General features: G+C 43.0%; 1 protein-coding gene across 2 annotated transcripts in view; it reads left to right on the top strand.

Moving 5' to 3' along the window:
• The window catches only part of TEK (TEK receptor tyrosine kinase), a 107,525-nt gene that overhangs the window by 72,492 nt on the left and 17,527 nt on the right, over nt 1–17,506 (top strand). Inside the window, exons 10-14 of one of the 2 annotated variants that reach the window (XM_070400907.1) lie at nt 1,311–1,472; nt 3,271–3,405; nt 8,080–8,367; nt 13,727–14,026; nt 16,001–16,155. In XM_070400907.1, the coding sequence (XP_070257008.1) occupies nt 1,311–1,472; nt 3,271–3,405; nt 8,080–8,367; nt 13,727–14,026; nt 16,001–16,155 (1,040 nt within the window). The remainder of the gene's footprint in view (nt 1–1,310; nt 1,473–3,270; nt 3,406–8,079; nt 8,368–13,726; nt 14,027–16,000; nt 16,156–17,506) is intronic. The other variant, XM_070400908.1, reaches the window with a different exon arrangement.

Genomic DNA, 17,506 nt, shown 5'->3' on the forward strand with positions numbered 1-17,506 from the left:
ATTGTAATAGTTTATCCCAAGAATTTTCACCTCCTTGGTGGGGTGCTATTGTCCCCACTGAGAATACATGATCTTTGAGTGATGGGGAGATTATGCTGGGTTATCCAGATGGATCCACTCTAATCACATGAGTCCTTAAAAGCAAAGAACTTTTCCTGGCTCTAGTCAGAAAGATATATTACAATAGAAGGAGGGTCAGAGAGATGCAACCTGCTGACTTTGAAGCTGGAGGAAGGGGCCGGGAGAGGAGGAATGTAGGCAGTTTCTAAAAGTTGGAACGAATAAGGAAACATTCTCCTGTAGAGCCTCCAGAAAGAACACAGCCCTGCTAACACCTTGATGTTAGCCCCGTGAGACCCCTGTCTGACTTCTGACCTTCAGAACTGTTAGATAATGATCGTGTTGTTTTCAGAAACCCCTCCCCCAACAAAAGAGAGAGAGGATACATAGTCTAGTGCAGTGATGGCGAACCTTTTGAGCTCGGTGTGTCAGCATTTTGAAAAACCCTAACTTAACTCTGGTGCCGTGTCACATATAGAAATTTTTGATATTTGCAACCATAGTAAAACAAAGACTTATGTTTTTTGATATTTATTTTATATATTTAAATGCGATTTAACAAAGAATAATCAACCAAAAAAATGAGTTCGAGTGTCACAGGTTCACCATCACTGGTCTAGTGGGAAGATCGACATCAAATAATCACACAAAATCACCAAGAATAATAAGTCCTGAAAATTGTAATGAAGCAAAAGTAGAAGTTCTGTGAAAGCCTAGGGTAGCCTTTGTGAAGAAGTCACTTGGGAGGTCAGAGTTGAATGATGGGTTTAGAGTTAACTGGAGAAGAGTGGGAGAGGGAGCATTCCTTCCCGAAAACGACGTCTACGAAGACTGAGCTGAAAAGGAGCTTGCTGCTGCTTCGTTAGTTGGATGGACTGAACGTTGGTCAGTGGGACTGGAGGGTATTGAGTAAGGAGAAGAGGAGGCTGGAGAGGAGGCAGGGACTCACTCGTGCCAGGCCTGGCAGGTCATGGTACACATTTTAGGCTTTATTCTAGATGTAATGGGAATCCATTGAAGGGTCTTGAGCAGAGGAGTCGTCATATTTTAAGAAAGCGCTTTGTAGGTAAGGGGTTGGAGAGGCAATAGCTAAGTGGGGAGATCATACAGCAGTTGATTTCATGGCATCTGAGCGAGAGCTCTAAGAGGGTGTTTTTGGAAATGTAAAGGCACGCACCCTCTCCCCCACCTAAGAATAAGGATAAAACCCCAAATCTAAGAACTAATCCGATTGCTGAATTTGTGTTTAGTTCTTCCAAAGCCCCTGAATGCCCCCAACGTGATTGACATCGGACATAACTGTGCTGTCATCAACATCAGCTCTGAGCCTTACTTTGGGGATGGACCAATCAAATTCAAGAAGCTTCTCTACAAACCTGTCAATCATTATGAGGCTTGGCGCCACATTCAAGGTAAGGTTTGTGGAGGAAAGTTCCTGCTGGAGATGTACCAGGAAGGAAAACTATCCCCCAACATAGAAGCCCCTCTCCTGTCTCAGCCCTCTTCCCCTTGGTGGTGGCTGTAGCAGAGGGTTTAGTTTCAGAGTTTTCAGGATAGAGTGTGGGGCCCTCTGAATTCGGGGTCAGCTTTCTGAAAGTAGGGATGTGCTATGGAACATGGAACACACTGTATCGGGAGTGACTGTCTATATCCGTGTTCCTTTTTCAGGCTTCTCTGGCTCTCCAACCCTGTTTTTAGTTACTCTGTCTCGGTTGGTCATGGTGAAAGATCCATGTTTATGCCATAAATATGATAACAGGAAATTCCAGGGTCTACTGGAAAGACAAAGAGACCGAATCTGCTTAAATTCGAGGGTGATTGTTGCTGCTATATTAAGTTGTTTGTTCTTGTTCTCATTTGAGTCTTGCCCTGTCCTGCAGGCTCCAAACACAGAGATTGTGAGAGGAATTTGGGCCTGAAAAGTTTACGTTGTGGCAGACAGAAAGGCCGGGGGGCGGGGGGGGGGGGGGGGGGGGAGGGGCGCACACAAAGTACATGCTCCTCCCCCAACTTCCCGAAAGAAAAAATAAGTCCACAAAGTGTGATCAAATGTCAAAAGTTCATAAAAACACTGTTAATGAATTAATTTGTTAAATTTCTTTTGAAGCGCACATTAGAGTTCTGTTTGTTGCATGATGATGTATAATCACCATTTTTGAAAAGGAAGCTGAGCACTATCTATTGGCACCACTGCTTTCATTGTGCCGTCCTGCAGGGAGACCTGGGGGGTCGTGCTGCAGGCAGCACGCACCCTCCACCGGCACCCACAGCACGCAGTGCCTGTGGCCTTCTGGAAAGGGCAAGGAAGTTACAAAAAAGGAGAAGAAAAGGAGGGGCGGGGGTTAGTGCCACTAGTTGATCTGGGTTTGCTGAATAAAGTCATGGGATTATTACTGAGCTCTTCACATTCTATTGTAGACTCAGCTCAAATTCAACATCTGAGCAGCGTAAGGCTGAATTGTGGGGTGGCTATTTCCAGCACCAATGCCTAGATCTTATTAAAAGCATGGTGGTAAAAATTCATCGTCTCTTTTTACAAGTAGACATCCAAAACATGGTCTTCTAAGGTCTCTTAGGCACAGCCCACTTTTTCCTTACCTGCTGGAAATTTATCATCTGGCGAGGCAAGATCTCCCTTCGCAGGGTCTGTGGAGAAGGAGGCTGGCCAAAGCCCACCGCTCAGGAGCAAGCAGCCCGCACACTTGTGAATGGATCTGGGCACCCCAGACCCTTCCTTTGTAATGATGTGGGCCAAGCCACCGCCCGTCATTGTGAGCAAACCCTGAGATTTCTCCTCTGGAAGCTTGCTTGCAATCACTGCCTGTACTGGAAAACAGTCGAAATTAAGTTCTTTATGTTATTCTAAATTGAGGTTTTCTCCCCTAAATCAGATTGGTATTCCATAGAGTTGAAGATTGGTGTGATTTTAGAATTTTACTCTACACAGGAAGAGACTAGAGCAGAAATGATTAAGCGACGCAGAGATACCTCTATTACTGTACACCCTGCAACCTGGAGATTTCCTTTGAGAAGCCGTATGTCCCTTATATTAGGAACGGTGAGGCCCTGAAGATGGAACTGCCTCTCCATTTCACTAAGACATGGTGCTTTTAAAGGCCAAACAGTAGTTCCCATCACAGTCGCAACCTGCCAGGTTAGAGAACATAAAAGGAAGCCAACCTAAGTTTCCTGCACTTTCCCTCTCCTCAGTGACAAGTGAGATTGTTACACTCAACTCTTTGAAACCTCGGACAGAATACGAGCTCTGCGTGCAGCTGGTCCGGCGTGGAGAGGGCGGGGAAGGCCATCCTGGACCCGTGCGAAGGTTCACCACCGCTTCCATCGGTCAGTTGGAGCAAACAGCGTTTATGCACCAGCCGGGAGGGAGGGGGAGGAAGGGGAAGGAGGAAGGAAGACCAGGAAGGGTGGTGGTGGGTGAGTGGGTGGGTGGGGATGGAGGTGGAAGGAGTTCGCTTTTGAATGGGTGGGAAAGTGACAGGAAGGGTAGCAACTCGGAGCCAAACCGGCCCTTTATTTGGGCTGCTCGCTGCTCTGTCCCCCTGGGGGAGGGGGCCGGTGGCAAGCCACGGGGCCCAGAAGGAAGCAGATGAGCCTTCAGGAAGGCGAGACCTCCCTCAGGAGTTGCGATGTACTTAGCAGTAGCTGAGCAGGGGCCCTGGCTGCTGAGTCCTACCAACGGTTTCCTGTTTCCATCTTCAGGGGCCCGGCCAGGCTCCTGCCACATACATGCTTCAGAAATCAAGTTTGTTTACTTTTGAGAAAATTTTTTAATTTTTTCAAAGTAATGCAGGCACACAGTTAAAACATCAAATAAAATGAAAGGCTTTTATCTAAAGAACAGCAGCCCCCACCCCCCACCCCCACGTCCTGGTCCTGCTTCCTATTGGCAGCTGCTTTTACCTCCTGAAGCTGTTTCGTAGAGCCTGCACCTCCATGTTTCTAAATCAGTGGTCTGACTCCCATCAGAATCACCCCGAGAGCTTGCGAACACTGATCTCTGGGCCCCACCCCAGAGTTCCCGATTCAAGGGTTTGGGATGGGGAGTGCAGCTCAAGAGTTTGCTCTTCTGGAAAGTGTGCAAGTGGTGCTGGTCCTGGGCCCACACAATCTAAGTCAGGGGTGGGGAACATCTGGCCCAGGGATCGTGTAAGACCCGAGAAATCATTTGGTCTGGCCCTGCCAAGGCCTTAGGGGTGAGTTAATTTAAATGTTTGACCAAATATAGCGGGCTAAGGTTTAAGTTGATAATTTTGCATGTCTCATGAATGATGTTATAAATATCCAAATGGCCATTGACAGAAAAAAGGTTCCCCACCCCTGATAAGTAATTCATGCAGCAATATTTCTCTTTATTGTTGAGAGAGAGAGAGAGAGAGAGAGAGAAGAGAGAGAGAGAGAGAGAGAGAGAGAGAGATATTTATTGTTCTCCTTATTTGTGCATTCATTGGTTGATTCTGGTATGTGCCCCGACTGGGGATCAAACCCACAACCTTGGTGCATCAGGAGGACACTCTAACCAACTGAGCTACCCAACCAGGGTGCAGTGTTTCTTGATTAATCAACGTTAGTCACTACCTGTTGGCCTTATGTTATGTTAATTGAAGCCCTTAAATGTGAGAGGTTTCTTTGAGGTTAACGGGCTCCAGCTTTCTGCTACCCGGGAGTCTTCTTCTGAAACGCTGGAGTGACCCCTTGTAAAGCTCTCTTTTCCAGTGGTCACTGTGTAGAACCATTGGTGACGATGTCCTGGTCAGTGCTGTCTGGTTTCAAGTTCACAGATATTTAATTTGTTATTACCTTACAGGGTAAGAATGATCTTCCCCATTTTACAGAGTGAAAAGTAGAGCCTCAGGGTGGTTAATAACTTGCCCATGGTGATGTACCTGATGCAGCACCACACTGGATTTTCAGATCTACTGTTTTTGTTTCTCCAATTATTATTGTTGTTTTTACCTAGGAGCCCAAGGCACCGTTTCTTCATCCCATTTGATAACGTTGCCTACTTTTAGTCCATTTGCTAAAAGCAGGAGGATAGAGAGTGATTTGTGAGAAACTAGGAGGAACATGTAGTTCTCTTGCAGGGTTGTGCAGCCCTAACAGAGACCCCCCACTCCACACACCCCACCTCGTTTCCATTCGATCCGGAAGCATCTTGAAAGAGCCAAACAGGACTCTCGAGCTCCTCTGGCACTTGTAGGAGCATTGCACACATAAGACATGGTTTCCTGGGAACCCACCAGGCAGTGAACACAAGAAAATAACAGCAGAAACTCTTTAAGTTAGATGACAAAGGGTTCTCTGTGATCAAAGGGCTCCCTGGCACATGCTCAGGTTGACATGACTCAGCCTTCGGAATATGTTCCAGCCAGGATGGATTCAGAGGTCTCTTGGAATATTTCAAAGTGGTTTTCAAGGGTAACCGGGAAGGGAACTTTTGAAGGCTCTGTTCCCATCATTTGAATTTTGCTGATGCTTGTTTTTTAATTCATCTGGCAGCTGCACAATTTATGATTGTGTTGATGGATTGATGGAACACGTGGTACAGAGGACAGGTAGGGAGGGGTGAAGGGTAAGCCATGTTCCTGAAGGAAAGAAAAGGGGGAAATGGCCATTTAATGAGTTACTCCTCTGTATGAGGCACAGGCTTAGAAGGTGTACAGGTGTCTCCAAACATCAAGCTTCTGTCTGCTTGGTGATTGTAGGTCCGTCTAACCACTCTGGGTGGCTTATTTTGGAACTTAAGCTTTTAAGATGAGCAAAAGGAGTTGGCGTAATCTCCTCTCTCAATTTGCAAAGTTTGTAGAGAAAGGACCAGTAAGAATGTTAGCATGGTATCAGGCAAGCTGCAGGCCCTGCTTGCTGGTTCTCTCTAGTCTGAGAGCAGCCAGAGCTGATGGTGAGAGCCACTCTCCCAGTGAAGGGAAACAGACCTTCCCTCTCACTTCTAACCAACAGAGCAGTGTTTCTCAGCCTTTTACTTTTAATTTTTTAATTATTGCCCCCTAAGGAGATTTTAGATATTTTTTGTTCTTAGGAAAAATGGCTATTTTGTCCCAATGTCTCCCCTGTCATAAATTTTTTAAAATGTTTTTTTTTTAAATATATCCTTATTGATTTCAGAGAGGAAGAGAGAGGGAGAGAGAGATAGAAACATCAATGATGAAAGAGAATCATTGATCAGCTACCTCCTGCAAGCTCCCTACTGGGGATGGAGCCTGCAACCCAGGCAAATGCCCTGAGTGGGAATTGAATCATGACCTCCTGGTTCATAGGTTGAAACTCAACCACCAAGCCACCTCGGCCAGGCCCTGCCATGAATTTTAATACAGTAAATCTGTTTGTAGTGTAACATGGTCCTTCAGAAACCATGGTAATATCTAAGATTTTATCACACCCTAAGAACCAGTTTTTGCCCCCTTCGGGACAATAATAAATACATGAATTCGAGGATCTCTATTCTATGTTTTGAAAATAATTTATATCTGAAACTTAAAAATCAATTTAGTATTGTTAACTGAAAACACACAGATTCCTCTTCTTTCCACTGACACATGATAAGACATTTTAAGAAGGAACGGGGGTGGCGGTGGGGGGAGGGGAGGAAGGGAGAGAAGGAGGTCATGATGATGGAGCATCTAGCACATTCTAAGCATTTTCAATCCATTTTCTCATTTATTCCTCCTGAATCTGGAAGATGGGTATTTTCATTTTGGGTTGCATGTGAACTTGGAGAGGTTGTCAGTTTTCCCAAGGTCACAAGACTAAAGTGGCATGCTCTTGTCTCTTTGATTTCAAAACCCACATTGTTTCCATTCTCTCGCCTCTCTGGTGGCCCAGGTTCTTGTGGGTAGTTATGTCTGGGCAGCATGTGCTGGGAGCCCTTGCCTTTATGTGATCAGAGCAGGGCTAGCCTGGCCCTGCCACCACAGCTGCTATGTCTGAAATGCTCCGTGTTGAGAGGAAGTATAGTAATCCCAAAATTGCTTTAAAGTCTGTTGCTCAGAATGGTAAGAGAAATATTCACCTACAAACCCACAAACTTGGCAAATCCACTGTTTTCATGTTTAGCAGTTTCCTTCCTATCTTTCACCAATTTGTAGACATGGCTTTTTCAAAGTTGCAATAGACTTTTTAAAAATATATATTTTATTGATTTTTTACAGAGAGGGAGAGGGCTAGAGAGTTAGAAACATTGATGAGAGAGAAACATCGACCAGCTGCCTCGTACATACCCCCTACTGGGGATGTGCCCGCAACCAAGGTACATGCCCTTGACTGGATTCGAACGTGGGACCTTTCAGTCCGCAGGCCAGCACTCTATCCACTGAGCCAAATCAGTTAGGGCACAATGAGCCTTTTTTCTCGTGTATTATAAATATTTTTATTGGGTTTTCATACTTTTCCCAATTATCTATTTTAATCCATTGGATGGATGTATCATAATTTATTAAAGCATTTTCCTGTTTTGAGCATTTAGGTTTCTTCTAATATTTTGCTATTATAAATAATGTTATAATGAACATCTTCATGCACATAGGTTTCATCTTCCTTTAGATTATTTCTTTTTTAAAATTTATTGATTTTAGAGGGAAGAGAGAGAGAGAGAGAGATATCAATTGGGTATATTGGGATGGTGCTCTAACCAACTGAGCTACCTGACTAGGGCTGGATTATTTCTTTAGGGTAAATCCCTGGGAGTTGTTATTGTAGGGCCAAAGTATGTGTAATTTCTAGGGCTCTTGAAAATATTCCCAAATTGTTCTCCAAATGGGTTGTAGTCCTGTATTACAATTACCCAATCTACTATTAGAATTTTTTCAAGGTTTTCTATTTTGGTAGGAAAATAGTATTGCATGGCTGCTAGCTTGTGTTTATGTGGCAGCTTGTGAAATTGTAGTATATTATTCGAGGAGCCAAGGTTATTCTGTGCAGCTGCCCCTTGGGCTGGTTGTAACCTGTACCCTGTATAAAAATAATGATCTTTGTGGTTTCCCCCAGGTCTCCCTCCTCCAAGCGGTCTCAGTCTCCTACCGAAAAGTCAGACCACTCTAAATTTGACCTGGCAACCAATATCTCCAAACTCAGAAGATGACTTTTATGTGGAAGTTGAGAGGAGGTCTGTGCAGATGAATAGTGATCAGCAGAATATTAAAGTGCCAGGCAACTTGACATCTGTGTTACTTAACAATCTACACCCCAGGGAGCAGTACATAGTTCGAGCCAGAGTCAATACCAAGGCCCAGGGGGAATGGAGTGAAGACCTCACCGCTTGGACCCTTAGCGACAGTAAGTGACTCCTGCTGCCCAGTCGTCCTGGTTGACTTTTTAAAATATATATATTTTTATTGATTTCAGGGAGGAAGGGAGAGGAAGAGAGAGATGAGGGAATCATTGATTGGCCACCTCCTGCATGCCCCACACTGGGGATCGAGCCCACAACCCAGGCATATGCCCTGACTGGGAATCAAACCATGACCTCCTGGTTCATAGGTCAACGCTCAACCACTGAGCCACACTGGCCCAGCCTGAATGACTTTTGACCACTTAGCAACCCTCACTTCCTGATGTTTCTTAGAAACCATAAAAGGCAGTTAGTTGTGAATGGAGGCTAATCAGTATCCTGAAACAGATAAGAAAGCTCCATGTAAAAGGATTTGCAGTAATTCAGGCAGGACTGTGCTAAAATTTACTTTTCCTTGGAATGGAATGATTTGTTGAATAAATTAATACCATGAATAAGATTTTCTAAGGCTCATTTAATCTGCCATAGGACAGCTTTCAGGACCATCATGTATCTATATGTACATAGATGGTGATTAATTATAGATGGGTCTTCCCTAATCATAAAAGCCAAATAACTTTGCTTGACAAATATTCTTAACAGACAATTCTTAGAGCTAAGATATATATATAATTTGAAAGTAAGAACATGACTTTTCTTTCAAAATATCCTGCAAATTAGACTTAATTTCAGATTGGTCATTTAAAATGAGTTGCAACTTCTCGGGTTTCTTTGTGGCATTGAAAGCTTTTTCATCATTAAGCAGAGAGTTCTGTTGTAATTCAGGGCTTTAGAACGATGTCTGTGCATTGGAGGCCTTGGAGCGGTCAGATATTTCTTGGCCAGAGTAGCGACCACTTCAGTCAGGATGTCCGAGGCTCTCTCCTGCGCGGGCCTCTGCTTCCTCAGTAACAGGTCTGGCACCTGGCTCAGTGCTTCTCTTGTATCAGTGGTGTGGGCAGCTCAACGGTTTTGTCAGTGTTTAGGGAGTCTCCATAATTTTTTACAAATTCTGTTAAATTTAAAAATGACAGAGCAGTGCAGAGAATAATACAACAAATATATCCCTACCGCCCACAAGTAACAACTGCTAATATTTAGTCATGTTTGCTTTCAGCTTTTTTGTTGATTTGTGAAACTAATAACAAAAGACAGATCTACCAAATTCCCTTTGACCATCATCCCTACTCTAATTCTATTCTCTTCTCCCCAGAGACAACAAGATTATGTGTTTGTTATGTACCTTGCACTCAATGTTGTAGGATTTTAATACATTCTATACATCCATAACGTACATAGGCCTACATATTATTCTTTATCTTGCTTTTTTGAATAAACATTATTTTATCTGTCCATATTCATTTGCTTAGATCTGACTTATGCTTTTTTAACTTCTGCATAATAGTTTATATTAAAATTGGGCATTTTGGGGCCATTTAGATTTCCTCTTGTTTGATATATTTGTTGATATATCAACAACTTTGCCCATGGGCTTGTTTATCTTCTTTTACTAATTTGTTAAAGTTGTTTATATAATTTGGATACTAATCTTGTTACATACATTGAAAATATATTCTCCTAATCTCTTTATTTTCACCTTGTTTGTGGTGTTTTTTACGCTGCACAGTTTACATGTAATCAGACCTGTCCATAGTTGCCTTTGTGGTTTGTACTTTTTGGTTTTGAAATTATTCCCTACCCCAAGGTAAATATAGTCTCTGTATTTTTTCCAGTAGTTGTAGTGTTGTTTTTTCCCATATTTAGGTCTTTATGATATAGGGATGTTATTTGGGGATAGAGTGTAAGTATTTTAATATTTTAAATTTCAATCGTATTTATTTACATATGGCAAGCCGGTGGTCCCAATGCCATATATTGAATAGTCCCACTAGTGACTTGTGATGCTTTCTGTATCTGACACCCAGTTCTCACATTGGTTTTGCTTCTGTTTCTGGGCACTCTGTTCTCTCTTCCGCTGACCTGTGCGTTTGTTCCTGTACCATTTCCACCTGTTTAAATTACTGTGGATTTATTAAATGTTTTGATAATTGTATGGTGAATCATTATTTCCTTTTTCAACATTGTCTTAGATGTTCATTCACTATTCTGTGTAAATTTTACCCTCGTTAGAATTATATACTATCAAATCACATTATAATTATCATATTTATAGAATGAAATCAAAACTAGCTAGTAATCACTGAAAGAGGACTTGCCTTGTGTGGAATTTGATAGGGGTGAGGGTAGGGATTATGCTGTTGCTGGAGATGCTGACATTGGGTAGGAGCCGGTCCCTACAGGGTCAGGAAATTAGGGCAAGGAGGATATGGATGAGAACATTTCAGTCTTACCTGATATATTTGTTAATATGCTATGTTGTCATTGGCTGATGTTGCATATAGGTTGTTCAGAAGCCAAATTAATGCTTCTAATTTAAAGTTTATGTTGGTGCCCACCCTAGCAATTCCATCTGGACCATATGAAAGGAGTGAAATGAATTAGATGTGGCTTATGGCCCCACACATATGGGGAAAATAATAAATGTGTGTAATGTGTCCCTGTATATGTAGAGTATATCATTTAACACTTTCATGACTTTATGAGGAAATTAGAATAGGAATTATCACATTTAACAGATACAGAATCTGACACTGAGAGGAGGGAAAGTAACTGGACCAGGCTTCTACAGCTCATAACTCAGGGCCTTAGGATTCTAATTAACGTTTCTATGTTTTGTTTATTTACTTTGCTAAAGCATGCTACTGATTTGTCTCTTTGGATGGGCAACCAACTGCTTCAAAGCAAGATTGGTTATTGGAGAATTTTCCTCAGCAACTTCTAAATTGTTTATAATCTGGTTAGCATTTCCTAAAATATTTTATTTTATTTTAAATTTTAAATTCGAGTTGGCATTAAGTATTATATTAGTTTCAGGTGTATGCATAGTGGTTAGACATTTACATAATTTATAGAGTGATCCCTCCCAATAAGTCTAGTACCCATCTGACACCATATATAATTACCAAATGTTGACTATACTAGTATTTCCTATGCTGTATTTTACATCTCCATGACTATTTTGTAATTATTGATTTGTACTTCTTAATCCCTTCACCTTTTCCACCCAATCTCCCCAACCTCCTCCCATCTGGCAACCATCAGTTTATTCTCCGTATCTATGATTCTGTTTCTATTTTTTCATTTATTTTTTTCTTTAGATTCCACTTATAAGTGAAATTATAAATACTTATAAGTATTTATCCTAAAGTGTTTCAGAATCTACTTTAGAGTCACTGGGAAATCTGCTAAAATGTAGATTACTGGGCTCAGACTCACTGAATCTTAATGAGAGGTTCACTAAGTGAGCCCAAGACTTCTCTCAGGCATCATGCAAATTTATTTATGACTTTTAATTGGCACCAAAATTATAGTAATTATTCTTCCAGCAGGTGTTTGCAAGGTACTGCTTCTTTTGGTGACAGACTTAGAATACCACTGGTTTAAGAACTTGATTTTGTTTGAGGCACAACTAATACAAATACTAAATATGTGTTCATAGTAATCTGAAAATATTAATATTCCTACTACTCTGTCATCCCTTGTGGGAGGAAGGTTATTTTATATTTTTGCAAAGATTTACAAAAAGCTTGGTACCGGATGCAAAGGAAGTTAAGACATATTGCTGATTAATTAATTGTGATTTTGAATAATTTACCACCTGTTAGACATAGAAAATGACAATCAGATTTGGAAGGTTCAAAATCTACCACCTGATTCTCACAGATTGCCACAGTTACTTAAGAGTATGACATGGGGAATCAACATCAGGGAGAGAGGAAATTTGGAAAGGATAAAATCTCTGAGGATACAAAATAGAAAAAATGTACATCAAGACATTTCTTGAAGGTTCTCGTTTGCTTATAAACCATAACTTTTATATGGAGTGAAATGGCCTGGCTCTATTACTTGCGTACTAGGACCAGTATAGGTCCCTTATATTTTGAAGTCTCAGTTCTCTTGCTGCTAAAATTGGGATAATTAAAATCTCAGCACTGGTTACCTGTGCCGAGCCAGCTCAGCCAAGGGTTCCACAAGCCTGAGTGAGGGTGGCCAAGGATGAAGAAAAGACAAAGAGAATAAGCTGAGTCTAGGTGGATCTTCCTGTGCCTGGCTGAGGCCACAGAGAGAGATCCAGAGGCAAGCTGAGCCTTTATTTTATAGCCAGAGGTAAACAAGGTAGTGGTCACCACAGTTACAATGTTCTTGTGAGTTTCACTTGTTTTGGCAGCACTTGCTGCACCTCCCACAGCCCATTAGCTACCTAGGAAGGATCTAGGGAGCATCATAAGGTCAAGCCTAATTATGCTAAGAGGGCTGTGCCCTCTAAGCTGGGACTTGTTTGTGGCTTTGCCAACAGGTCAGTCCCAGAGTTAACCCTATAGCCGCGCTCTACAGTTACCTACCTGCCTCTGTGGTTTCAGGGTCAAGGGAGCACCTGTACACGGAAGCACCTTGTAAACAGCCAAACAAAGGGAAAGCACAGTTAATATCAAGTACAAGACCTTCTTTCCTTGAGTCAGAGAGTTTCAGGCTTTGAAGAGTCACAGAGTTCCCTTCTGGCCTGTGCTTGTCTTTGTCTGAAAGGAGCTGGAGTGGGCCTGCAGGAAGGACTCTGCATGTCATCTTCACATCTGGAAAACCTCAGAGTCTCTCTCATCCTTCCTATGACCCTAATGGAACAGTCTATCTCTTTCCCCCACATCTCGATGGCAGTTTGTTTACAAAGTGCTTAATACATTGTCTTATGTGTACACTGACTTGCTACTGCTCCCTAAATGCATTAGGGCAAGAAAGGGTCCTATGGGATAGTGGCTGGTTATATAGACTATGGCATCAGATTGCCAGGAGTTCAATCCTATTTCTTCTCCTTAATAGCTGTGTGACCTTTGCCAAGTCACTTAACCTCTCTGGACCTCAATACTTATGGTAAGAATGTTGTGAAGATAAATTGAGTGACTATGTTGAAAAGCCTATATAAATGCCAGCTCTCATAATCTTTCTGTTCTCCCCAGAATCAAGAACAGTATAATATAGATTTTTGTAGTAACAGAATTTCCGAGGCCTTAATTTAGTATAAGAATGATGAACATGTGATATATGGGTTGTTATTTTCCCATGTTGTGTTACTCCATCAAATCTGCATGGTGTCCACTACCAATTGTTTGGACTTACCTTCTGAGAAAACACCTCTTAGCCATTCTCAGTTTATGAGTTGACATTACCTAACTCTCAAAACATAGTAATCTAAGATATGGTAGTATACCTTAAGTGAAATATTATTATTATTATTTTTTAAATTTCTAGTTCTCCCTCCTCAACCCGAAAACATCAAGATTTCCAACATCACAGACTCTTCAGCCATGATTTCTTGGACAATCGTGGACGGCTATTCTATTTCTTCTATTATCATCCGTTACAAGGTTCAGGGCAAGAATGAAGACCAGCACATTGATGTGAAGATCAAGAATGTCACCATCACCCGCTATCAGCTCAAGGGCCTAGAGCCCCAAACACCTTACCAGGTGGACATTTTTGCAGAGAACAACATAGGGTCAAGCAACCCAACCTCTTCGCATGAGCTGACAACTCTCTCCAAGTCTCAAGGTTGGTAGAGCGGATAGGATCGAGAATTATTTTGGAAGAGGATCAGAGAGTTCCACTGTCTTAAGATATTTAGCCCATATTTGTGTCGTGGGGCGTAACACATTTGTCCTAATCTCTATCTCTAGATAGGTCCTTTAAGTGAAAATGCCCCCTGGGAAGGCTCCCCTGCTGCTCCATTGCCTCTTATTAAACCTTAGACTGTATTAGCCTATCAGCATCCCGCATCCAGCAGCAGAAGCTCTGAGGAATATGACCTTGAAGAAGACTGTGGAACCTGCTTAGTGAAGGCAGAACTGTGAGGTGACGCTGCGGGAGGCTTCAAGAACCACACTCCATTCTTTCTCAAAATGGACTGCTCTTTTAGCCTGGGTGACACTATGCTATTCTGAGTTTTCTCCTACTTTTTGGATCAGGTTATTATACCTACACGTCTGCCACTAACCCCTCGCCCAGAGAGACTGAGCTCTTTGAGATCGAGAGATCCCTCAGAGTCCCAGGGGTTGTGACGGATAAAACCTGTGAATGTAATTAAGTGAACAAAGGTGGGGGCTGGAGGGGGGGCGGAGGCACAGCGTGTGGACAGCCTTCCCTTTGCAGTTTATCGGAAATCACACTTCCTAGTTCTCTGTATGTGTGACACGCGCAAAGAGACTGAGATAGAAGGAATGGCGATTTCTGAAAATTTAGCATTTGGAATAGAGTTTATTTTTACAGAAAATCTTATAGCACTAAACCCTTCTTGCTTTCTTCAGGGTTACTTAGGGCTTAAAAAATAAGATCAAACAGGCTATGTTTTCAATGCTGATTCTCTGGAACATTATTGAAATGTCAGAGGAATGATGAATCTGTCAACTATAGAAAATTACAGTTTTCCGGTCACATCCTTAACAAATACATAATTTTTACAGCTGCTTGTGTTTTAGTAAAATGCATACAAGCTACACATAAAATACAAGCAGAAAAATTAAACAAGGCATAGCAAACACCCCTCACCCCTCCATTCTGGACATTTCTTTACACACATGCACAGAGATAGAAGGAAAGATATATGATCACAAAAGAATCTTGTAAGAAGATGGGGCATGCTCTACATGCTATTTTTCATAAAAATAGATGGAATTTAATTGTGTTTGAATTTAAATAAGGGACAGAAGTGGCAGGATTAGACTTTAGTCTTTAATAGTTTATTTTGACTTGAGCCCTAAGTTAAATAGTTTTTCTCTTCCCTCCCTCCCTTGTTCCTTTCTTCCTCCTTTCCTTTCTTCTCCCATTGGTACCTTCAGGTTTTTTCCATCCACTTTTTAAAACAAGAAAAAAAATCACAACAAGGTAACTTATTACTGACTCTAAGCTCGTAGCACCATGAAGCTTTTCCGAGTGGGGAGAATGTGCGGGGAGGTTAGTCCCTTTCCAAAGTCACGCATCTAGTCAGCCTTTCTCACTGCTGTTTGATCATGCGCATCAGCTGCGGCCTCCACTCGCAAGTAAAACTTCAACGAATGACGACTAATGATGAGTAGTACATTGCCATTTAAAAAACACTTTGGCACTTTTTTTTTTAAGGATCTTAAGACAACCCCATGAATCAGATTCATCTCCATTGAGTTTCAGAAAATAAATGAGTAGCCCTAGGTCCCATAGCAATTCGTTGGCTTAGAGTAGTGGTTCTCAACCTTCCTAATGCCGCGACCCTTTAATACAGTTCCTCATGTTGTGGTGACCCCCAATTTCATTGTTACAAATTGGACATAATTAAAGCATAGTGATGAATCACAAAAACAATATGTAATTATGTGTTTTCTGATGGTCTTAGGCGACCCCTGTGAAAGGGTCGTTCGACCCCCAAAGGGGTCGCGACCCACAGGTTGAGAACCGCTGGCTTAGAGTCTCATTCCACCGCGACTTCTCCCCAGGTGGCCTGGGCCGCTCTCTGTCTGCACTAACCCCCCTGCGTGTCCTGTGTCCCCCATGCAGCGCCAGCGGAGCTCGGCGGCGGGAAGATGCTGCTCATCGCCATCCTGGGCTCGGCGGGCATGACCTGCCTGACGGTGCTCTTGGCCTTCCTCATCATGCTGCAGCTGAAGAGGGCGACCGTCCAGAGGAGGATGGCCCAAGCCTTCCAGAACGTGGTAGTGTCTCCTTCCCACCAGCTCGCCAGTGCAGGGCCACACACATGCAGACCCTTCACTTCACACACGTGCACCACTTTTCTTGTACACAAGTCCCTGAGGCGAGTCTCGCCTTCTCTTTGGCTTCCACTATTGAATGGGAGATGATAGCATAACCATAGGGTTTCCTGTCCAAAACGGGACAATTTTGAGAGCAAAAGAGGTTGCTCTTAATACTTAACCAGGATACCAGGCCTAAGGCACGACTGTCACCCTGACAACATGAGATGTATGATCATCCGAGGGATAAGTCACCAGAGAGTGAATCTTGCAATATAGAGAACTGGACACCTTTGGTAAGGAAGGACCTGAGGGCAAGCTGACCTCAATGTGACAGGTTTTCCCCACTTTTTTCCATTTCCAGTTCCCATTTCCTATGTCAGGTATCTTCCTCAATCCCACTGCGCCTCATATATGTAAGGATGATGTACACGTGTGCCTCTCCTACTCCCGCGTACCCTTCGGTCTGCAGTCACAGTGCAGGCCCGTGACACAGCCTCTCCATCTAGAAATTTTGACCAGTAGTAGCGAAAGTCTACAAAGTTGCGCTTCACCAGCAGGCATGCATTGGAGTCCTTTGGGATGCCACAGCCTGAACATCACTCTAGATCAGCCGTGGGCAAACTACGGCCCGCGGGCCGGATCCGGCCCGTTTGAAATGAATAAAACTAAAAAAAAAAAAAAAAAAAGACCGTACCCTTTTATGTAATGATGTTTACTTTGAATTTATATTAGTGTACACAAACACTCCATCCATGCTTTTGTTCCGGCCCTCCGGTCCAGTTTAAGAACCCATTGTGGCCCTCGAGTCAAAAAGTTTGCCCACCCCTGCTCTAGATTGTGGTTTGAGGCCCTGTAAGATTAATTTGCACCCAACTTTGATGATTCTGTACGTGAACCATTGAGTGCAATGGCGCGTTCCCAGTGAGGTGTATCTTGATGTGCTCATGTCCCAAGATTCCGCTCGGTGGGGGACAGGGGAGCTGCGTGATCTGACTCGGAGTCGCTCAACTCAGGCTGTCACTGGGGAGGCAGGACCAGCAAGGGGGATGGCGGTGCTGGAGCGTGTCACGACGCAGTGAGCAGCTACTTAAACTCGGAGAAAAGGAGCCCTGTGTTGGGCTTTGCTCTAGGCCTCAGTCACCCTGGAGCCAGTCTGCTCCACCGTGGGCCTGGGAGATTCTAAGCTTTACGACAGATGGGAGAGAGGAAGGGAGGGATGAGGGGAGGGAGGACCCAGAATGGACCAAGGTGATGCTAGGAAGGCTCTCCATGTCCCGTGACTGCCCCAGCGAGAATCTTTGAGTTGTTT

The sequence above is a fragment of the Myotis yumanensis genome, unplaced genomic scaffold, assembly GCF_028538775.1.
Source record: "Myotis yumanensis isolate MYYU_CA2020_CCGP unplaced genomic scaffold, mMyoYum1.0.hap1 SCAF_21, whole genome shotgun sequence".
Classification (NCBI taxonomy): Eukaryota; Metazoa; Chordata; class Mammalia; order Chiroptera; family Vespertilionidae; genus Myotis; species Myotis yumanensis.